This window comes from Sylvia atricapilla, chromosome 2, assembly GCF_009819655.1.
Source record: "Sylvia atricapilla isolate bSylAtr1 chromosome 2, bSylAtr1.pri, whole genome shotgun sequence".
NCBI lineage: Eukaryota > Metazoa > Chordata > Aves > Passeriformes > Sylviidae > Sylvia > Sylvia atricapilla.
The window spans coordinates 89,042,789-89,066,753 of record NC_089141.1 but is presented as its reverse complement, the minus strand read 5'-3'; the positions used below and the strand labels follow the sequence as shown (position 1 = coordinate 89,066,753).

Here is a 23,965-nt window from a genome sequence, read left to right as displayed (position 1 = left end):
TTCAAGATGCTGACCAGTTAAGCAAGCTTTCTTTGCTAAGGTAGTTTCTGGCTGGCTCAGATGCACAGTCTGGTTCTCTGCAGAGTCCCATGGGCCCAATGCTGACAAGAAAAGGGGTTGGTAGGGATGGGAGGAGGAGTGAGGATGGGACTCGGCATATTACACTCACAAGGATCTCCATCCATGGCCCCACTCTGAGCAGATGCTGTGCCAAGAGGCAAGCTGGTGGCCACTGTAAATTTAAAAATATTCCAAACATGCACACAGCTTTCAGAAATAAACCATTTCTTTTAATTGGCAAGTAGAACACACATTACAGGTCATTAGTATTTTATAAACAATATTAAGTTACAAATACATGTTAAAAATTGCAGTTCATGGCAACTAAAAGCTTGGAGTCCTAAATGCATCTTTGCAATGCTTCATTACTTCCCTTTCCCCAGTCTGCTGGGTGAAGATGAATAAAAGATCATTTATCATCTACTAGAAGGTGGTCTACTATATACTGGAACAAAACCAAAACTTAATTCCTAAGAACATCACTAACAAACAGAGGCATTCGAAGCACTTTAGCCATCTTAAATTATGTCAGATGCAATGAGGACACAGTTAAAAATTATTCTTTAACACTTGAAGCAAAGACACAGACATCTTCACATTAAACTGATCAATGCTTTCTGATCCAACTCAGCTTAAAACCTGTACTAGCTTCTACCCCACAGAGGCCTAAAGTCCATCATGCAGGCTTCCAAGCCACCAAAGCTAGATGTTTGTGTATCAGACCCTTACACAGAGAAAAATTATGGTGTACAACTAAACAGCATACATAAATATGCATTGAATATTTAGAAGATCTTTATTCCTCTCCTTTTGTTGGTATTAGTGAGATACATAGCTCATTCCATTTTTACTACGCTCATAGTATTAACAAGTTATCATTATGCATGTTAATATACTAAATATCATTTAACAAGTCTCTTTTAAAAAGTATTTAAAAACATTTTTGGAAAAGTAGAAATCTATTTTCCAGAAAAGCAAGTGGTACTAGGATAGCATGGACTCCAGTGCATAAACATCCTTTCAGAGAAGACCCATCTTGATGGCTTCTGTGCCTGGGAATCAGCATGTCTTAGCTGCCAGATTCATATTCTATTTGTCCTTCTCACTGCGGTGATAGAAGGTCATCAAAATCAGCTTACCTTGCCTTTGGCAGACTTTCAAAGATTACCATTCACTGGACTGTGTAAGAGAGACACATAGCTTTGACATGAGTTCATTTCTTTCTTACTCATATTTATGAGAGTCAGTTTTATTATACTGCTGAGATTGTATCTTCAAATCCAAAGTCTGCTGAATGTGCCTGGAGAAATGACTTCGTATCTCAAAAATATCAAGAGTACCATTCAGATCTGAATTTCTATTAAAAAACGTGCACAGTTAGCAAAAATTACACTGCTGTAAAAACGAAAGGCCTGCTCCTTGGCCTGCTCAGAATACAAGCTACAATGGTAGATGATTATGCCAGAGGGATTTTTCTCTGCTTCTTTTCTAAATGCAGGCATTAAAAGTAAAGTGTTACTAAGCTTTTCCTAAGAGAGCACGCAGGGGGTGTGGCATAATATACATTAATCAGGAACAAAAAACAGTAACAAACAACCATTCTAGAAAACGCTGCATATTAGCAGCATGCTTGGTTTCCAAAACACAAGGAACTGCATGGGAGTTGTCAAAATGAAGTCCACACACCTTGATCATTGAACTGATCACTAGATTCCAAGAAACCAAAGCAAATTTAAAAATACACATGACAACTGCCTAGAAGGCAGGGTTTTATCATCTGTCAATAACCAGATGAATAAAGTGCATAGCAACTATTATAACAGTTTCTTGAAAAGAGAATACGTTTACCAAGTCTCAAAGTTTGTAAGCTTGACACTTATCCATACATTTTGCTACATGTGTGGCTTCCCTTTTGTTTATCAATTTAGCATCACTAGTCAACCCTTCAGCACTGTCCTATGATTTCCTTTGCACTTCATATGGAATGTGCTGAGATCTCTGACTGTTGCCTGATGTATGTCTGGAAGCTCTTGTCACCAATGGGATGTTCTCTAAAAGAAAAGGAAAAGCCAGTATTATGCATAGAGCTTTCTGTCAGGACATGGAAAGATCACACAAATTGGAACACATGAGAACATTTTCCCTAAATTTGATTTTCAAAGTTGTAATTTGAATGGTAATACTGCATTGAGTTAGAACTGACTGACTTGATCTTTTTTGTCAGCCATATGCAGAATACTTTATGTGTACACAAGATACAGTCATGTGGCTGTGTCAGCCACTCTTTCCATTTTTAAACCAACACTCCAAGATAAGCTGGTAAACACATGTATCTTCTGCTATTAACTGCTCAGCTCACCAGCATGGGTTCAAAATTTAAAAGCAACAGTATAACAAACCCACATTTAAATTTTATGAATGAAACTGCATTAAAAAATTCCTTCCAGTACTTTAAAATATTGTGACATAAATCCTAAGTCACAGTGCTACTCTGTATGTAGTTGCAGGACCTTTTTTAGACAAAATATGGTGAAAACCAGAGCATAAGCAAGGGAAATACCCTCTTTCCAGGAGTGTTCCCCTGTTTGTACAACCCATTGTACTTACTGGCTTCCATACTTTGTCTTCTTAAATTTATCCCTCTTATACTGAGCGTGCTCCTGCTCTAAAGTTCCAACACCTTCAATAATCAGCTTTAGTGTTTTATACGTCTCCTTAGGGTCATCAATGATGAACGTAGAATACTCTTCCTCTTCAGGTCCATCATACACAGATTTGCTCCCACAGGCCTCTGGAGAAAAAAAAAATAAATACAGGAATAGATATCAGGCACGGGGGAAAAAGCAAGACAAGCAGACTAAAAAAAAATTCAATCTGGGGTACACACAGTTTCTTGGTTTGCTTCTGTATGACCACCACAGTACTGTGGCTGACATCAACAGCAGAAGTTCCCTGTCCTTTTGCTGGGCTGTTGGGAGGCGCAGAGGCTGCTCCATGCCCATTCCCCATTCCCTCCTCCTCATCTCGTACAGAAAGAGCAGCAAGCCTGGCAGCTGCTCCTGGCTTGCTGGGAAGCTGCCCTTTGCTGCACAGGCAATGCTTTAATCTCAAAAGCCACTATCTGCACCCCATGCATACATTTTGGAAACTTCTACATAGGCCTGCCTCTGCCACTGTGCTGTAGCGTTGTGTTGCACAAAGTCAAGTATTCACTTTTTGGAACAGATTCCATCCCCAGGCAGCTGAATTTGAAAGCATTACAGGCTGAAGTAGTCATGTTTTACCTCATTAACCCTAAAAGATTCATACAATAAGCATAGGCAGAATATACCATAACTACTACCTGGCTGCCTGCTTTATGACATATCCAAAGGGGCAAGTGACACTTCTATACCTTCTGATTTTACCAGAGAGCATTCCTGACTGAGAGACACTGACTACACACGAACATCCACAACGTACTTCCCATGTGATCCACTCCTGCACTGTGGCGGAGTGTATTAGAAGGGGAAAGAAGCAGAAAGAGTATTTTACTTTGTCTCTCCTTCTAGCTTTACTGCTGTCCCAGTCTCAGCTTTCAAATTCCCTTCTCTTGCTGCACTGTCTGTGCCAGACTTGCGTCCTTTTCCCCAACAACGAAACTCGATGCTGGCCCTGGCAGCGAGGATTCGGAACAGGGAAAGCTGGGCACCAGTTCAGACAGCTCGGAAGTAGTGAGGATCTCGAGTTTGCAATTGCACAGCAGCCAGGAACAGATTAAAGTGCTTTCCAGTCTGTGTTTGACACCACTGGCTTATCTCATATTATAAAATAAAGTCCTATTTAAAGATCAGTGCCACACTGAAGGCTTCCCCACCACTCCCTGTGCTAAACTGGGATTTCAAGTCTGGCACCGTGTACATCGGATACTTCTCTTGGCATGTCTGCTAGTACCAACTTCCTCTGCTGTCTCTTCTTTCTTTTATCCTTTCCATCACATCTCTGCTTCCCTCAGCTTCTAAAAGTTTCCCAGCCAAACCTCCAGTTTTCAACATTTCACAGGCATCCACAGGTCATCCTCGATGGGTAATTCTGAAAGAGCCTTTCCGAAGAAACCATTTGTATCCAGCCTGTTCTTAGGATCTAAATCGGGGAATGTGCACATGACTTCTGGTAACACAAAACCATATTCCACTGAAACCTCAACTTTGCTGGTGCTTCTTGCAAGCATCAGTAAACCTCTGGTTCAGTGCTGGCTCTGGTTTGTCAATTCGAGCATCCAAGCGATGCTCTGTGCCTATGCTATTTTAGGTTGATGTGGTTAAGACCGTATTTCATACAACTGTTATTGCGCAAAGAACTTTTTACAGACCATGAGACTGCACCAAAAATAATACAACTGCCTCAAGGCACCAGAAGGGGAAACAAGTGGAATGAAGGCCCTCGTGTTCTAGGATGTGATTTGCAAGGCTGGTGGAGCCAGACCATCCAACTTTTCACAGGTATTTTTGCCTTGGTAAGTGAACTGTAGATGCAATGATCTTTAATCCTCACCTTGCATTTTCTCCAATTTTGGCATATACAGGTTGAAAAGAGAGTAGATGCGTTCAGTTTCTCTATCTCCATCTATATCCAGTTGTATATTTGCTGGCAGCCCTCTGTAAGGCATCAGGAAGAGAGGTAAGTTATATGCTAAACAGTGTATTATGGCACATAAAGCACTTAACAAGCAAAACAAAGTAAAAGCGAGTTCTCATGAAAGCCAAGAGATTGTGTGTAACAGAGCTCAAAACCTTCCACTTTTTCCCAAAAGAAGAAGACAAGTTCAAACTTCTTTATGCCTCTATTTATCCAGCACCCTTCCACTGACTTGAAAGAGAAGAGCATATCAGTATCCAGACATTTTGGTGAATTGGTCAGCTACAACCAGATGGAGGAGCCAAAGCACTGAACTTCCAACGACCCAGGTCTTATATTCTGAGTCTAACCACCACTCTAATCTTGTTACTTCTCTCAGTTCAGACAAAAATTATTTCCTACAAATCAGACAGTCTGTCTTCATTTAAGAGAGAGCATGAGTAGCCCCTGAAAAGATCAGTTTAGAATTAAATCTATCAGCAAATGAGTGCTTCAGGAATTTACAAACAGGATATTGAAGGGATTTCAGACATTTTCATTAATGACAGATGATCAAAACCAAAGGAATTTTAATTAGTCAACTCCTATCACCATCTCTAACTTTTACAAGTCAACATTTTGATCAAGACATGCAGAACCAGGAACACCAACAGATGGCCTTTGAACACCTGTACCCCTGGCAAGTCTTGGTTAACTGTGCACCTGCAAGTCACCCTGCAGAGAGACACGTACCCATGGCAGTAGCTACACTGATGGCACGTTAAAACCCTTACCCTGTGCAGGGTGTGCAGCCAGGGGTGTTATCTGCAGTGGCTTTACAGCAAAGCCAGTGGCCATTGAGATAGGCCGAGGGATGGTAGACAGTCAGGCGCTTCTTGTTGCACTGGCTAACTTTGGTGAGGATATCAATCCAGTCCTTGGCCTCCACGCAATTATTTGCTTGGATATACAGGACTCTCCTTTCAGGTTGGATCACCTGGAACATCTGCAATTAAACCACAGAATAAAGCACCAGAATGAGTCAGTGAACCCAAGACTAGACTCAGAGGAAAGATTTATTGCAGGAAAAGCACAGCATACTAAAAGAATGGACCAGTAAATACATTTCCACACAAAACTAAGCAAATGTGCCCTTAAAAGAACAAGACCTTTCACCTGGTACAAGGAGTAAGATACCATTCCTGTAGGAGATGATTTACAAATAGCTAATATCAGCTTGCTGCTTAGGTCTCAACAAGATTTGTTGTCAGCCTCAGGGAAGCAATTTTAGTAATGCTGCAACTCCAAGTTTTGGAAGGCTGACAGAGGAACACAGGGCTGGCCTGAAAGGAAAGGCTCGTCAGCAGGAGTCAGAAAACAGAAAAAAGAGTTTGGATCCAGCCTTTGTGACAGCTTTGCTTTAATACTGCCGTTTTGCTAGTCCTCTTAGTACCTGTTTCAGCATGACCCTTGCCTTTTAGTAACTTCCATGCTTCTGCCTCCAACTACAGCTGCTATTAGAAGGTCACAGAAATACTGCTTCTCTTTGATTGACATCAGGTGGTTTAAATAATTAAACATTAATTCTGGGTTATGGCTTGACCAGTGAAAATCTAAACTAAAGCTTTCCTGCCTGTTCAGAACAGCTTGCAACCTAAAAGGTTATTTTCCTTCTCTTGAAGAAGGAAATTTTTGGTGCACAGCCTTATTGCTTGATTACACTGATCATGCACTGAAGATTACTAAGCTCAAGTTATTGATCCTAACTGCAAATTTTGGAAAGGTAAATTTTCTTCACTTCTTCTAGCTTCTGCATATATTTAATTTTAATGCATTTTCTTCTCTCTTTCAGGTATGCCTGAACTCTCTCTCTCCCCTCTACTTCTTCATTTGATTATTCTAATCATTAGACATTACATTGCCCATATCATATGGAACACAACTTTACAGACAGCTGATTTAGTTTCTTTTCTTTTAAAAAGAAAACCAGAGAGGTGCACACACACCCACCAGAGAGGTGAACACACACTCAAAAGCCCAATAAAAAAACATACAAACAAACAAACCAAACAATAACAACAAATCAGACCCCCAAAAATTGAAATTTGCCTTTGTTTGTTACATAGACCTGAAATATTGGCTTGAATTCTGCACCTAGCTGGTTGGGAGAATGCTGCATACTGGCACCAAGCATAATCCTTTCTTCCTTTGTGACGCTTTCAGATGTGCATCATTCCAAACAGCAAAAGGAAAACACAAACAACCATTTCCCTGTATTTAGTACCCTGTTGGTATCAGATAGTAATTAGAAAGGCAATACACCATGGCAGTGAAGGAGCTGCTTGGTGTGATCAGTCCAACAGTGCCAACTACACACCGAAGAGTCCTTTCAATAAAACTCTTCAGGGCATAACTGGCAATTTGAGTTTGGCAAATAGAGATAGAAGAAAAAGGAAGACAGGAGTGTGCAGTTCAACCCCCTATTATCACAGAGCTACAAGGAAAAGAATTTTTATATCCTGCTGCGGTAAATGGAACCTATTACACTGCAACAAAGGAACAGACTTAAGGAGTATGTCCTTGAGTAAAGGGATACCAACCAAAGTGATCCAACATATGGCAACAGTTACTGAGGAGCCCACAACTAAGCCAAGAATTTCAAGTGGCTGCAAGATCTTTACACTACTAAAACCATCAGTTGCCAAACAACACAGAAGACCCAAAGAGCACTCAAAGCCACCCTCACATTCCCCAAATTGTGCTTAAGACCAACAAAGCCTACTGGCCTTACTGCCAGACAGGCAGATTTAACATGAGTGAGAAAGACACGCTTGGTGCAACTCCGAGCGCGGATACACTGAGAGTATTTATACAAAATGTGAATTTTTATCACACAAGCACCCACAAGGGAATATCCATTGCAAATACATCTGCTGTGGTGTTCTGAGAATTCTGATCTTGCTGCAGTAATCTATGTATGGCAAGAAAAATAGGAATATATTAGCACAAGACGGTGGTAACAGTATTTTCTACTGTTTATGGAAAGACTGAATATTACTTTCTGGAATTGATGAAGTCACCTTGATTTTCCAGGTAATACTGAATTTAAGCAACCAAAACAGCACAGCGTTTTTGATGCTAACAATAAAGGTATATTTTTCTGATAATGAATCTTCATAATACAGAGATATTTTAGGGACTCAGTCTAGCTCAGTAGACTCACCAGATTTATAGCTCACTTCTCTCCACTGACAGTGAGTTTTATCTCAACTGTGTGGCTGCTTTCAGTTCAATCAAGTTAGCTTGCAGAGTGCAGTTAGCAACAGTTCATCACATGTTACAGCTGCCTTCTGATAGCCTAAATTATTTTGCAGCTTGGTTGGTTTTTGCCTATGCAGTAGAGTTATAAACACCAGAGCAAACTATAGGACAACTGAGATGTGTTCTAGAAGCAAGTGGAACTGAAACTTACTCCATGTTTTAGCAGAGAGAGAGAGACATGCTACCAGAATAATATCTAAAACTGGGAAATACTGAAGAGCCTAGAATTGTATTTCACTTTTAACAAAGAGCTGTTTGAGGAACCTAATATCTAGGGCAGGATTGAGCACTGCCCTGCATGGTGCTCACAAGCATTGTAGATGGCAGGAACGACTTAAAAGCAGAAAAAGATAAAAGTCACAACCATTTATGTGTATAAATAAGTTGGTAGTAGATGAATGTTCAGAACTGGAGAAGAAACTAAGCTTTTTTTCGTTTAATTTTAAATACAATTTTCAAAGGACTGGACTCAGCTTTACAGGCAGAGGTGTATGAAAAAGTCTCCCAACATCACCCAAAGTGATCAAGTCTGTTCTTACTCAATACAGAAGCTGGCAGTAGTATTCCATGCACGAGAAATACAGCTGTATTTTATTCCCTACTGTGGCAAAATCATAACCATACTAGCACAGCACAGAAGTTATTCTGGTACATAACCTAACCCAAATTATATATAAAGATACAAATCCATATATATATATATTTATGTATATATGTATGTATTTTCATGAACCAATAAAGAAACCCAATAGCTAATAAAGAAGTTGTGATCCTTCGCAATTCTAAGCAGCGAGTTCCTTCCCACCAGAGAGGCCTGGCAGAAAGGGCAGGGACTCGATCATCTTACCTGTGTGTGACCTTACAGAGCTGACAGCTGAGCAGCAGCGCTCAGAACTGAGTGTGCTGCAGATCACGAAACCCAAAGGCTGCTGACTGGGCTGTTAAGAATCTGAATGGGCTGTACTTTTGGAAACTCCTGCTACTATATACAGAACAAGCAGCTGTGGTTGTACATCTTTCAACAGAAATCCAATCCAGGTTACAAAAGGGAAAAAGGCGATTAGGCTGGTGGATCTGGAGCAGCCTAACAAATACATTAATGAATATGACCTACTTACATTTTTCATTTTGAAGGATTCCTCCTCTAGTCTTTCCACTGCCAGAATGTTTTCAATTGGAATGCTACACAGAGGGTGATCACCTGCAGAACACACAGACACACAGATAATGAGCCACTTACTCACAACTCATCTTCACCTTTTGCCCTTTTTCTAAGGGCTGATTCAGTTTCTTTGAAGTTTATTTTGACTGCATAAGAAAAGAATGGAAAATCTTTCACTCAGCAAAGATTTGCTAGCATGGTCCTTAAGCATTATCTTAAGGACATTTCCGCTTTCAGCTGCACTGCCTTATGCTAGCAAACCTCTTAGAAAGCAATTACTGCAACAGGACAAAGTATATTTACTGCAAAGGTGACAAGGAAATAAATCATTCCTGTCAGCTGAACTGAACTAGGGATGATGCAAGATCTCAAAGCTGAGTGTGAAATAATGGCCAGCATGATCTGAACATAGTTCCTTATCCTTCTTACTCCTTCTGTACTTACATGATGGAAGGAAGTGGTATTTGTTGTGTACTACTGAATAGACAGGAACAATTTGCAAAAAGCAAAATCCTTGATATTAGGCAATATTAAGTGAACACATTTTGAAAGTTCAAAGATTGCAGGTGAATCCCTGTCTACCATATTCAGTTCTGCCTGTGCTGCAGGAATTCATGAGCACATGCTGAGATGCATCTGAGAATGTTCAATACAAACCCAAATTCCAGCTTGAGGTTTGTAAGTTTTGTTTCCTAGGACAATCTAGGTAACTGTGAAACCTACAGATAATGTTAATAACTGATATTAGACAAATATTATCAAATACTTTGCTTAACTTACAGGGTATTATGCTATCCAAGAAGCATCTCTAACTGCCTATACAGACACTAAAAAAAGAGCAAGAACATACAGGCTGACAGACATGGCTGCACTGTGTCTTCTACGGTTACAGATCTAGTTCTCAGTCTTCTACTCCTACACAATCCTTATGTTCAATCTTTGCTCCAGTGTATCAAAACAAGACTGGCAAACCTTTGTTACCTTTGCTTTTCTGATAGGTAAACTCATGGTTTGTCAGGCGAAACCATCTCTTCTTGAAGTTTTTCATACCAAATCGTTTTCTTCCTTGCGCTCTCTTGATCATGAACCTAGTAAACAGGGCACCAACTGTTACAATACATGCTCATGTTTGTAGATTTATACACGTATGTATATACATACAGATACATGTCATCGCACTTGCAAAGCTTTAGGAGGGGACACAGAGTGTTTTCTAATTATTGAGGTCTTTTTTTTTGGCAAGGAAAAGAGTCACATTTGGATAGGTTTAGTGCATCTATTAGTTAGGTCTGTCCTTTTTCCAGATCTAGATGAGGGGCAAGACATGTAACTTGAATTGTAGTTGGTTAACTGAGCTGCAGTTTGTGCCCTTTCTGCAGTTACAAATCCAGCTAAATGTTTCCTAGTACAGCAGAAAAAAGGCAGAACATGGTTAGTACTTCTCTGCTAAGCTTGACTGTTGGCTCTACAAGCTTTTTTTTTTTTAAAGCTGTGAGAAAGCTCGAAAGGTTTAGACTATATTTAATAATTAAAAGGCAGGTGTAAAGACTCTGGAGCACAGGAACTATATCCTTACATGCTTTAATCACTCTCAAGCTCAAGAAACAAAATTAGGATGTTCCACAGTCTCATTTGCAATTGCACATGTGTACTGCAGCTGAAATGCAATTTCAGTAACATACAAAGTGATCTTATGGCTGGAAGACAGAGCACCTTCGCCCCTTTTTTAGCAGATTAGGGGTGTTCATTTAGTGAGCTGTCAGTTTTAATAATTTCAAACTTGAATGAGTTTATTGTGGAATTAGTTTACTGTGAAACTGTGATGCATCCACCATTTTCCTAACCACTAAATCAATCCAAAAGCTTCAATATGACTTCGGTGATTTCATACTGCTCAGCATCACACTTTTGTTAGATAAAAATGTATGCACATATGTAATACAGAGTTGATAACAGCTACTCTACACATTACATTAACTACTGTTCCAAATACAGAACTGTATAATGGGGTGGATAAAAACTACTTCCTACAGGGTAGTTTTTATCAAGTAGGAAGGCACTGTACAGCACAAAGAGCACATGAGAGAGAACAGTGAATGACCTGGTTTAAGATTTTTCAATAGCAGAGCTAAAATGCTTAGAACAGCTAATACTGTTTCTTGCTTCTGGTACCTTCCAGTCACAAGTAACTACAATACATCTGACCAAACCACAGGTCGCTTGAAGCTCAAACAGAAACCCAAGTTCCTTCAGACTTTAACTATTTTGTACCCAGATGGGCTGGTGCCTGCTGCTCATTCCAAGCTGCGTGGGCAAAAGCCGACAAAGACTGTCTACAGCAGCAGATTTTGTTTTTTAACTGGTTATAGCTACACATCTCTCATTCTTAAAATGGTCAGACAGTTACTGTCTTGGTCCTTATTCCTGGAATACTTGAGAAATATTTAATAACACCATGTGATTCAGGTCATCACCAGGCCCACTGGCAGTAGATCTCATAATTCCAGGTTAAGGCAAATTTCAAAGGAAGATCCGACACCCTTGGGCAGGACAACATAGTCTTCAAGTTAGTTTCTAGTCCTTCTCAAGCCAATACTTAAAGATGACTTAAAATTACAAACTCCTATAGAGCCTCCCCTCTCTGAAAAACGCCAACTCTGTACAGCAGAGCTAAGAGCACATTTCTAATTAAATTCTTCATGGTTGACACAGTAAGACAAAAAATGTGCTTTTATTTTCCAGAGATAGGTGGCCAGCCTTCAAAGTTGCAGAAGTTATAAGGTCAAGTTCTTTTTTTCTAGTAATTGCAAAATGTATGAGAAGTCCGAGCAAACAGAAGCACAAAGGGAGAAAAAGTTCAAGATTAAACCCATTTCAGTACAAGGTGGTTGGAGATACTATTTCTTCTAATGCTTATGGTAGACCTGAATCTGGATCTGCCTCAGCTTTACTTGGAAGTATTGATATGGTCTTTTCACTACCATCAACAAAAAAATAGCTCTCCTTTTCACTCTCTTCCTTTTGGAAAGAACCAGGCAGGCAGCTGTTAAGCAGTGATGGCATCACTGATGTCAGCAAACCCAAGTGCCAATGACTATTCTTTTCATTCAAAAGTACTTATGTTATAGGTTTCCATTTGACACTCTTAATAGAGGCAAAGATACATTAAAAACACAAAAGCAAGCAAAAATATTGCAAAGGCAAATAGAAACTCCACTAAACAGCCATTTAGTCTGGAGAAGAATCAAATCAAAGGCTGTGAAAAGTCCCACAAAAAACGTGGCAGTAATACAAAATGAAATAAAAACAAAAACAAACAAAAAAACAAAAAAAACCCCCCAAATCAACCAAACAACAACAAAAAACACCCCCTCCCAAAAACCCAAACTAAAACAAAAACAAAAAAAACACAAAAAAACTACGGAAAGCCACTTTTTAACCTTGTGAATAATTTACATAAATACTACTTAAGAAGTGTCTAGAAAATGTACGGTCTGCTCATCACTTTCACTAAGTTCTTCAGGATTCATACAGTGCTTTGTGGCGCCCTGCCTAGAGACTGAAATCCTTTATTCTCTATTTACAGCAGGTTTTTGTTTTAAGGAAAATAAAACAAAAGGTCAACATCAAGAAATGGGTAACTAAATGTTCTCTGCTGGGTTTACACAGGCATTTCAGGATGGTTAAACAGAGTACTTCCTCCCCGAAGTTAAATCAGACAAATCTACTGCTGCAAAGGACATGCTGTCAGCCAGTAGCTACAGCAAAGCAGCAACTGCCTCTACCATCTTACCTGCATGAACTATTACCATCAACTTTCTTTACTGTTAGTTTAAGAGTCCTTACAACAGCAGCCACAGGCCGAGCAAGAAAAGACAGAAAAAAATCAGACAGGAGCAAAAGAAAGACAGAGGCAGAAAAAATGTTTTACAGTTAGAGGGTAAATGTTATAAACTATAAATTTATTTTGAAAACCAAAAGGATGATAAATGTATGGAATTCAAATAGACAAAATTGCTTCTAATGACAGAGGTTTATCAGAGAAGTGAACTGTCAAGGTTAAATGGAAGAGATACTCATGTTTTCACTGAAAATGTAGTTTTTGCATCACTTAAAACAACCATGAAGGCTTGCTTTCAAACAGTATTTGAGCTTACTGAGCTCTGAAAAATTTGGATTTTTTTACTTTCTTCCTCCCAGCTCAAAGAAGCTGTTTCTACAGTGCACTTAGACGATCCTAACAACCCAGTTTTTAACAAAAAATGTCAACAATTGCTATCTGAAACTAACACAGCATATGGAACACACTTCCCAAAAAGGAAAGGTACTAAAACTATAAACTGTTCCAAGTGCATGTCAAATTTTCCTCAAAATGGCCATGATAATAGTTAGCATATGTATCTCACAGGGCAGCAAAAGCAAATTCCATTTGCAGGCTTTGCTCTCATTAAGTTACTCAGTATCTGTCTTCACAGTGGAATTTTACAGCTTTTATTCACTGGCGGTCAGGAAAAAGACCCCAGCTTGATTTTTATACAATGCTGATCTAAGTTTACTTCGCTTTAGCTAAGCTAATTAAGTTCTACAGGCTTCTCTTTCCTCCACTTATTTCAAAACACATTTAAATAAAGATGTTTAGATTAAATGAAAATATGTTCAAACAAGCTATAGCAACCACAGAGAGCAGAAATTGCAACACAAGAATTTTCCTACGTTCCTCTCTGATTGCATGAATGGAATAGGGGTGGCAGAAAAAGAGAAGGCTGCCTTAGAATGATATAAGCACATGAGCAGACTGTTTTGTTGCACATGCATACTTACCCTTCTTTAAGCAATATAGGTTGCTCTATGCTCTTGTGATCTCTTCTTCCTGAAGACGAAATTAGATCTAGAAACTAAAAGGTGAACAAAGAGCAGATGTAAAAATGACAGGACCACACTACCCAAATTAAAATCTTTCAACACTTGGATAGCACAGAGCTACGAGAGTATTTGTAAAAGTAGTTAAACAGAAGGTAATGCAGAAGCTTGAGGAATTTGGAGGTTTCCTAGGTTGTAACCTAAAACCAGTGCAAATGCTCTTAAGCAACAGAACTGCAGATGCCAAATACTTCTTGTGCTTCTCCTTTGTTACATGCATCTTTCACTTCCTTTTGGACAAAGCAATTTTCATAATAGGTCTACAGCATTCGAAAAAGTACACACATCTCAAAAGCTCTAAGCAGCAGCTTGTTAATCCAACCTATTTATTAACTAGAAACAGATGCAAATGAATTTTACTATTGACATGTGTATAATTTCATAAAAGTTTCTTGATTATTAGTTATATTCAAGAGGAGTCTGCTTTTCTCAACACACTTCCTGGTTTACCAACAGTATGTAATTCTTTCTAGGATTCAACTTTAACAGCACAGCAGGATTTTTAGAACCTTCACATGCACTACTTACATTTTTTACTGCATCTGCATATTTCTGTTCATTGAAATAGTCATAAAACGTAGCCATGTAAGATTCCTTGAAATTGGCCTGAAATACAAAGCAAAAACCATGCATACAGTTTATACAGAAAATATTATTGTTAATAGCAGTAGGTCAGGAGGAAAGCCACTGCAGATAGACAGGGTTTCTTTCTAGGCAGAAGTAAAATAAGTCAAGTGCTACTTTCATATTATACAGCACACATTCAGTAGTACCAAACTTTTATTTCAGAGAGGCAGCAGAATGCATTTCATATGTTCAGTTACTACAGTTAATAATGAATTCTTGACATGCTTCAAAGTTCTGTTTGGCTTTAAAATTTCCCCCTTACAGGAAGAGTAAGAAAAAGAATTCTACTGTCTCCTACTCCTTGAAGTATTCATAACGGAGGTACAGTCACCCACAGTTGCCTATGTGAATCCTAACAAGACCAATTACCACCAGCTACAGCAGTGCAGTGCCTTAGGTACACTTATTTCAACCAAACATCCAGAGTACAGGCATCTAGGGCTAATCTCGCCACTGACAGAAAATTGAACTGGTATGAAAAGCAAAGAAAAGCCCTTCCCCTTACTGGGTGACTTTTCTCAGTTGAGTTTTAAAATGCTGAAACAATCTCTAAAGCCTTGTAGAGCTGCTAATCATGTATCACAGAAAAGTAGAGAACTTCATAGGTTCTCCTGATCATCGTCTTTCTTTCAAAGGAAGGAATGAAGAGCTCTGAAACAGACTTCTGGACTGGTCAAACAATTTTGCTTTACTGAAGTCTAGCTCAGATTAAGACAGATTTAGTTTTCCTCTAAACATGAGAGGCTTATAATCAAACAAACATAACCAGTTCTGCATGAGTCTAGTGCAACTCAAGCATTTTAAAAGCTTAATTACAATTAATGATAAAAGATTTAAAAAATCACTTTCCTAAATTAAGCCATTAAATGAAAACAGCATACTTACAGATTTAGATTTTGATAAGCTGCCTAGTGTTTGAATGGTTTTAGAGATAAGTGTCAAAGTTCGAGAAGTCTGAGGATCCTAGGAAGGAAAACAATATTATATGGACTAGCTGTTCAGAATAATGAACAGAGGAAGGTAAATTGTATTTCTTCTTTCTTCTTTCACTTGCAGAAAAGTAACAAAAAATTAGAAAAGACTCCTAATAAAACACTGCAGGAAAAAAGCTGCTTTTATATTAAAAGCCATCATGCCCCATAGCTACCCTACTGACCTTCAGAGATCCAAAGGCAATCACTTGCAAAACAAAGAGAAGGCTGCCCACATCTTCCCCAACTACTACTAAGAACAACTACTAGAAGCCTGACATACATTGTTCAATACCCAAAACATTTCCAACACTGCTGACAATCAATTCAGCATTAATGTGATGCAGCAAGAACAAAGCAATGACCCTTTTTTCCACAGCACAGTTTAGACCATCTACCTTGTTTATCCTTCAATTTCACTCTTCTTCCAGTACCTCCCAAATTCTTCACATACAAAGTCATTCAACATATGCCTCATATCCAAGACAGATATAATAGATCTTTGAACTAACAAAGGTACTTCTCCTAAAGGCTTTTAAAAGAATTGATGAAAGAATCTCTATAGACAGACTGTGGTGACAGAACCATAAACATAGCTAGAAAAACACTGATACAGTACTTACTGGATGGTGTGGTGTAAGCTGAAAGAGGTTTGGAGAAAGAATGGCAGGAGCAAAGAACCTCAAGAAAATAAAGCTGCTGACAGCTGTGTACCTTACATCTAGGTCACCTAAAAAAAAAAAAAAAAAAAAAAAGACCTCTACTCAGCATTTCAATAATCCTTCCTGAAAAGCCTCATGAAATTATCAGAGCCTTGAAAGAGCTAACTCTAGCATGTGCTGGATAATGTATATATTTGCGAGTGACAGGATTAACTGATGATAGAGGATTTGGAGCCAGAGATCACCTAGCCTAACCCAAGAAAATGTCAATGAGAGCCTCTTTAAAAAATAAGCAGGTTCACAACATAAGCTGCAAGAACACCATTCACTTTTCCACCACACAGGGAATTTCACAGACATCTGCTATTCCATATATGCACTGAAGTATGATGAATAATTTACACAGTTTATGAAACGTTCAGCACAGAGGCTAAGTTTCAGTTGCCTACTTATAGCCCTGAGCACAAGTGTTGTAGACTCCTAATGTATCTATTCCAGCTGGTAGTTACAGAAAATACATTTTACTTATTTAAACATAAAATAAAGAGCACAACAACACAGTCAGTGGTTTTCCACTTGAGCTTGCCTACTCCAAAGTGACTGTTTAAAAGCTGAATTTGTGTTACTCTCTCTAAAACTTCTCTACTGTAATCTGCTTCCCTTCATGAAAATACTTAGCTTGGTTGTTTTGCTTAATTCTGGTTTTACATAGCTCACTTACTCTCACAGAGTCAAAACAACTAAGAGGAACTGGAAAGAATTGTCTCTTGACAACCAGAAAACCTTCACAGCACATGGGCTCCTAGAGCAGTGAGCTTGCAGTAACTCCAGTTTATTGACTGGCTTTTATTACAGGTTGACATATAAGCAGAAAATAATTTCATTGCATGGAATCTGCAGAATAAACCATTAAAAAAATCCTGAACATTTGAAAATTAAGTATGCTTTGCAAACACTGAACCCATAAAAGATCATCATAACGATCTTTCTAAATGCTGTTTTCCTTCGAAAGATGTTTAAGAAAAAACTCCATCATCAAAAATCATGTTCCTTTGTGGAGTGAATAATCGATGAGTAAACAGTATTAACATACTGCAAATATTATTTTGGATAAGCTTCTGTTCAATTACTAAATCCAATAGCGATCATGCAGACTGCTAGACTACACCTGTATTTAAAAGCTATCAGTTATGTAAAATAAAACAATATAAATAAACTCACCTTGAAAACGTTTGGCAGCTGATTCTCTCAGTGAAAAGAAAATATCGCACATCACTGTAGGGCAGCTTACACCAGATTTTGTAATTACAGTAAAAATGCGATCAACATATTGCCTCAGATTTTCCTGAAGAAAATGCAAAGATTATGACAAAATTAGTATAATTTTCTGCTGTGGAAAGTGGTACTATTCCTGGCTTTATTCATAGTGGCATCATTAAAAGATTCCCACTTTCAACATTATACACTTGAAAAACAAACTCTCACTCAATTATACTGTTTGGGAAATGCACATATTCAAGAAGAGTAAAAATATCATTCCTATCAAATCAAACATTAAATGATACAGTCGTATGGCAAATCATTCCTTCTTCTAGCACTGTCTACTACACCATCAGCAAAATCATAGAATTATTAAAGCCGGGAAAGATCTCTCAGATCACTGAGTCCTACAGTTAACGCAGCACTGCCAAGTCCACCACCAAACCACGTCTTCAGATGCCACATTTACATGCATTTCGTACTTTTCTAGGGATGCTGATCTGACCACTTCTTTGGGCAGCCTATCCCAGTGCCTCACCACCCTTAAGAAATTTTCCCCCAGTATGCAGTTGAAGCCTCCCCTGACACAACTTGATGTCTTTTCCTCTCATCCTGTCACTTGTTACCTGGGAGAAGAAGGCCAACCCCTACCTGGCTACAACCTCCTTATAGCTGATAGAGAGAGGCCTCCCCTGAGCCCCCTTTTCTCCAAGTTAGCCACAGGCTAAGTTACCCTTTTCCTCAAGGCAGCAGGAGAAGTCATTAACTTTCTCCAGGTATTGCATTTATAGCATAATGTAAAGCTGTTGTGAAATAATTATAAGGGTAGTGTCAAGAAAGCTTACAGTGTATTCTTATGAATGACAAAATTATTTGCAAGATCAAACTTATGAGGACCTCAGTTAAACCTGATGGCATAAACAGATACTGTCTTCAAAATCTAATGCATACCCTGTTATTTTCCAGGTTTTCACCATCTTTTAATTTCACAGGATCAATTTCACAAGGTTTATGTACCTGGCAGATCTAGAAAAAAAAAATACAGTGAACAATGGATATATATACCTTTATCTACAAGTACAAAAAGTTTTGTAAAAAGGATAATCTGTTAGCTTTTGAGATGAGAGGTAAAAGACAAAAGCCAACTCTATAAACAGTATTTTTTCCTTTTAACAGCAAAGGTAAATTATATGTGATCTTTATTTTTTTCCGAAAAGTAGCATTAGTTCGTTCTACCCTTTCCTTCAACTGAAATGCAGAACAGTTCTTTAGACTCTCTCAAGCAAGCCTGTTCAAGAAAACACCTATTTTTCCCAAAACAGTCAACTTTGAAAGTATATGCATATTCTTTAAAGCTTGACATTTTCTGATGAAACATTAAGACAAGAGCAGCTGAAGAAATTGTCAAATCATTTAAAGGAAGTCTGTGGTTTGAAAGTATTGCCCAATTACAGCACTAAAATACCCACACCCACCATTCTGGACTGGATAGATAATAAACCATTGTTCTAATGTGTGCATCACATGCACAGTTATCTAAGAATAACTGTACCTCTTTATGCCCACTGGATGAAAAACATTACTTAGAGCTTCAGAGCAGCTTCCTACTGTATATACTATTTATTTATTTCTCAGAAACAATATATGCTAGTTTTTATAAAACAGAGTATTGTGGTTTAATAAAGAGAAATTTTTCTTCTCCTTTAACGCAATCCAACTGTTTCTGAATTGGGCGACTCAGCTGTGGTTAACCTAACACACAGGATTTTAATGCAGAAAGGAGTTATTAACAGCTATTAAGCATTATTCTTACAAGTGTTCTTAAAATGAGAAGTAATAATCAGTATTTGTTCCCTGAAGGCCTTTACAACGACATTTAACCAAATAAACAGTCTGAACTGTTCTTACCTCATCTATAATTGGCTTTAGTGTAACTTGCAGATAATGCATCCCTGCCAGTTTCATTGTCTCATCAATACACTTGGAAGTTAACGAGTTTCCTCTGAAAATGGTGTTTGGATCTCTGGAAGTGAACAATTTTCTGTAATTTAATCTCTTTGTAATGAACTGCTAATACATGGAAATAAAAGCAGTGGTGAAAGGTGACAGAATCCTGGGTTTTAACACAGAAGCAAAACCTCCCCTTGACACCAGCCTGTGCAGCATTTAGTGCACTTGCAGTGCATAACAGAAAAGCAGCAGCCTTGGAAAATCCAGAGAGACTACAGATCTTCATTGTATTAGTGTTGTGTGCTCAGTACACTATCCAACTACACAGTGACACAGGCTCAAATCAAAGAGGTCTAAACAGCACAAATATGGGGAAACATCTGTTTTCACATGCTACTGAACAGTGCTAATTTGAATAAGGGAAAGAGGCAGTGATTTTAGTCTCAAAACTACACTGGACATTGCACACAACCTACTACTTGCACCTAAAAATAAGTGCTTGTGAGCTGGGAGGAAGAAAACACACGCTCCCAATAGCACAGTCATATTTTCTAAGTGACTTAGAGCACATTTCTTTGACAACACAGCACAGACCCCAGCTCAGCCCTGACAACTGTGTGGCAAGTTGGCTCCTTGCAGACTCTCAGGTTTTTCTAAAAATCACTTGCACAGAACTCATCTCGTACTACACATACAGCCTCCATGATTGATAAAGCCTCAGCCAGATGCTCTATCACATACCTGTACCTCCCTGCTTAGCAATTTACTTTATGCAAATAGGTACATAACCAATGATTTCATGTACAATACATACAATCAAAACCTGTGCTTAGTGACAGCGGATCAAACCTGGAACTGAAGTTATTTTCTTGCTCATATACACACTGATGTCTTTTCTGTTTTTTTACAGCTTACTATGGTTGTACTCATTTACAAGCAGTGAGTAACAGGATCAATTACTTCGCTGGATTCATCATTTTGTTTCACAAAAAAACAGTAAGCTCAGTGCCTGTTACAAATGCCAGAAAGCCATGAAAACAAACACCATCTCTGCTGCTTTATCATAGGAACATGACTGACTAGGGATCAGCAAATTTCCTCATGCTGCACCAGCCAACCTGCAGCTCAGAAAAAATACACCTACCTACAGGAAGGAAAACACTCGATCCCTCAGACACTGAAAAGATCCAACCCACACAAAGACTTGATTTTGTACTAAGGAAGTTTACAGTCAGTATCTGTCATTCCCCTTGACTCCTAATTGTGTCTTCTACTGTTAGTCAAGAGCATGACTATACAGGCGCAAGGACTGTGACAACAAATATTCTTTAAGATCTGCTTGGTATGAACACTAGATCTTACACAGTTGAACTATCAGCTCACCAGTAAGTCAAACAAAGAACTCAAAAGAAGCAGCTGAAAAAAACCCAACTTTATTTTCTGCCATCCCATACCAAATTCAAACCCATCCTTAATCCTTCACCATCTAACTAGGACAATTCGGCACACAGCTTGTTTTAAATATTCATGATTAGGAAGAAACTTGCTTGTTGTTTTGAACAAATTCAACAAACACTTACTGAGCGCTAAATGATTTATTAGCGCACAATAAGCTGAAATGACTTCATATGAACAGCTGAAGGTAATGTAGAATTTCAGTTATCATATAAGCTTAACACTGAGTAAAAACCCCTGCTCTCACATTAGAACAGTCTTGCAAATCATTTTCACAAAAAATGATGGGAACTTCTCCTAAAGGTCAACTAAACCAGATCTTGAGAGCAGTGAAAGAATTTAAAAAGAACTCTGCCACTCAGCTAGGAAGAACAGGAATCACCCTGACATTTTCTTCTGAAATAGCTTATTTCTAGAAAATGAGTGGAGGATTCTAGCACTAACCAAATGCAACTTTAGGTATTTTTGATAGCAGGTTGGTTTTTTTTTTTTTTTTTTTTTTTTTTTGGTACTTACTGAGTTCTCTTCACTTCAGCATTCGCAATGGCACTTATGAAAGGCACAATTCTGCCATAGTGTAAGAAAAGCCTGACAAGAGGTATGGCCGCTTCCTGTTTTTCTCTGCAAACTTCACCCAAAATATGTGCAGCTGATGCTGAAACAGGCTGAACAGTGGAAAATAAAAACTTTGAGAAATCCTTCCAGAAAAAATGTTTTTTCTTTCTATTCCCATTAGCTTCTTAATGCAGAACTCCCCACAACAATTGCAATGGCCAGTTACCCAAATGTCTGTATATAAGGTGGGTAGATCCCAGTTTTCGTGGGCTGTAAGCTCTGGTCACAAGAGGGCAGCAATTTAAGAACTACTACAGTTCTTAAATTTCTCACATTTTTAATGGCTGTCTTTTCAGTAAATGTCACTTTCCATGGGAAGCAAGTGAAGACAAAGTAACCCTTCACAGTTTCAAGTCCCAGTGAGTACAGAACCCAGTTATTTTACTGTAAAAACAAAGGCACCATTACAACTGTGAAAAATATACATAAGGGCACACATGGTCCAAATCTCTGATGTTTCAGGATTAGTTCTTGGTTTGGGTTTTTCTCAAATATGCAAATAAAACTGTTCCTGTCCAGTAAATGAAAACAATTGATGGAACTGAAGCTTAATTGGCGTTTTCACAGGTAAAATTAAAAAATCACACAGAATGTGCTGCTGCTAAAACCACTTTGTTCCTGGGTCTGCCTTCACATACCATACAGAATACAGATAAAGATCTCTGCAAGGACTGAAAACAAGCAGAAGGGATATGCAGAGCTTAACAAGGCTCTGAGGTCTGAAAAGGAAGAGCTGACCGCTCTGGTAATTACACAACTATGGTGCGAGCAAGATTGTGACAAATATTCAGAGACCCCTGTGAAGATGATCTGCAAGTAAACAACAAACACCACAAGCAAATTACCTCAACATCTGCAGATTTTAGCAGGACATCTCTCAGTGGACTGTAATAGTCTGAGGAAAAAACATGGTCCTCAGTGTAAACCACATTTAACCTTAAGGAACCGAGATCATCAGGTTTCAATGACTTGTTACCATTATCTCTGGGCTGCAGAAAATACCTGATATGCAAAAAATAGGACAGAAACTTAGTGCTGAAACACAAGATTTTCCCAGGCTATATATGAGCATAGAGAAACTCTACAGATACAAAGAGTATGTATATATGTATTAAACTCCTGAGAGTACTGAATCAGACTTAATTTTTTTCAAGTTAGTTTTTCAAATTAAGTTTGCCAGTCTGTTTTGCACCAACTGCAACATGGGAAGTTCTGAACATAAAGATTTATGTAGATATGATTAAAAACCCACACACTAAAACCCTAGCACTGCTGATGAACTGCAGTAAATAATATAAAAACAACATACTAGAACTCCCACATGCTACAGAGAGGCAGACTAAAACCTCTAATCACATTATCAAAACTTCTTGTTCTTACACTTGCTAAGATTATTTTGGCTTGCTTACAAAAAAGATACAAATTAAATCCATTTAAACTTTATCACACAGCAGTAATTACTCTGAAGTCCTCAGAGTAGACATATGTTTCTACTTATTTTCCAAAAGAAAAATGTCAAATACCATGCTTCGTAAGAACTAGACTGTCGGAGAAATTTCAAAGGGAGTCTCAGTTCTCCTAGAAACTCGTCACCAAACTTCAAGTTACTGGCATTCCAAAGATCAACCCTGTAATAAAAACAAATAATTTAAAATACTACTAAGAAGTTTCAAAAATAATTTTTAAAAAATCCCAACATTTCCCCCAAATTTCTTGGGTTTTTTCCCCCTCAAGTCTACGAGTTCGAAAGACTTGAAACTGTACAGCAATGGTTTCCAAACAGTAAAGAGATAACCTTACCTTAGAATTCTGAAGCCTTACAATTCACCTCCATAAAACATTATTCAAAAATATCATTCAGATTAACTTTTTCTCAAATATCATTCAGATTAACTTTTTCTCATCTGTACTGTTTGCACTGTCCATATTGATAAAGATTCAGATGGCTGTCTGGCTATCCCAGATAATGGAAAAATACAGGTAAAATGGACACCAGGGGAAAAAGCACAAAGTTATTTAAGGATTACATATTGTCAGTCCCTGTCTAATTTGGGATTACTAACAGCTAAGTGGCAGCTTCACAGAATTAGTTCTCCACAATTTTTCTCAGTTTTTAGCTCCTAGGAAGACTCCTGTGTGAAGCATACATACTTACGGCACCTGAACTAATTTTGTAGAGATATTCAGAGCTGTAGGATAGTTCTGCCATTCAGTAGAATCTGTGTATTGGCTGAAGCTTACGCAAGTTTTGGTGCCCAATCCCTCACTGAAGGACTGGGAAATTTGGGAAGTTCTGGTACCTATCTGTAGATGATCCTTTCTTCGCCTTCATATGCTCTTCAACATCTGGATGGAAACCAACTGCA

General features: G+C 38.4%; 1 protein-coding gene across 4 annotated transcripts in view; it reads right to left on the bottom strand.

Moving 5' to 3' along the window:
- Nucleotides 1-268: 268 nt before the first annotated feature.
- RASA3 (RAS p21 protein activator 3) overlaps nt 269-23,965 on the bottom strand; it is a 147,221-nt gene continuing 123,524 nt past the window's right edge. For all 4 annotated transcript variants that reach the window (XM_066313749.1, XM_066313750.1, XM_066313751.1 and 1 more), the window contains 16 exons: nt 23,123-23,227; nt 22,445-22,601; nt 21,501-21,649; nt 19,488-19,602; nt 18,531-18,605; nt 17,541-17,664; nt 16,281-16,387; nt 15,572-15,649; nt 14,588-14,665; nt 13,961-14,034; nt 10,121-10,227; nt 9,096-9,178; nt 5,451-5,662; nt 4,594-4,697; nt 2,668-2,851; nt 269-2,111 (listed from right to left, as the gene is read on the bottom strand). In XM_066313749.1, the coding sequence (XP_066169846.1) occupies nt 2,036-2,111; nt 2,668-2,851; nt 4,594-4,697; nt 5,451-5,662; nt 9,096-9,178; nt 10,121-10,227; nt 13,961-14,034; nt 14,588-14,665; nt 15,572-15,649; nt 16,281-16,387; nt 17,541-17,664; nt 18,531-18,605; nt 19,488-19,602; nt 21,501-21,649; nt 22,445-22,601; nt 23,123-23,227 (1,828 nt within the window). In that variant the 3' untranslated portion in view covers nt 269-2,035. The remainder of the gene's footprint in view (nt 2,112-2,667; nt 2,852-4,593; nt 4,698-5,450; nt 5,663-9,095; nt 9,179-10,120; nt 10,228-13,960; nt 14,035-14,587; nt 14,666-15,571; nt 15,650-16,280; nt 16,388-17,540; nt 17,665-18,530; nt 18,606-19,487; nt 19,603-21,500; nt 21,650-22,444; nt 22,602-23,122; nt 23,228-23,965) is intronic.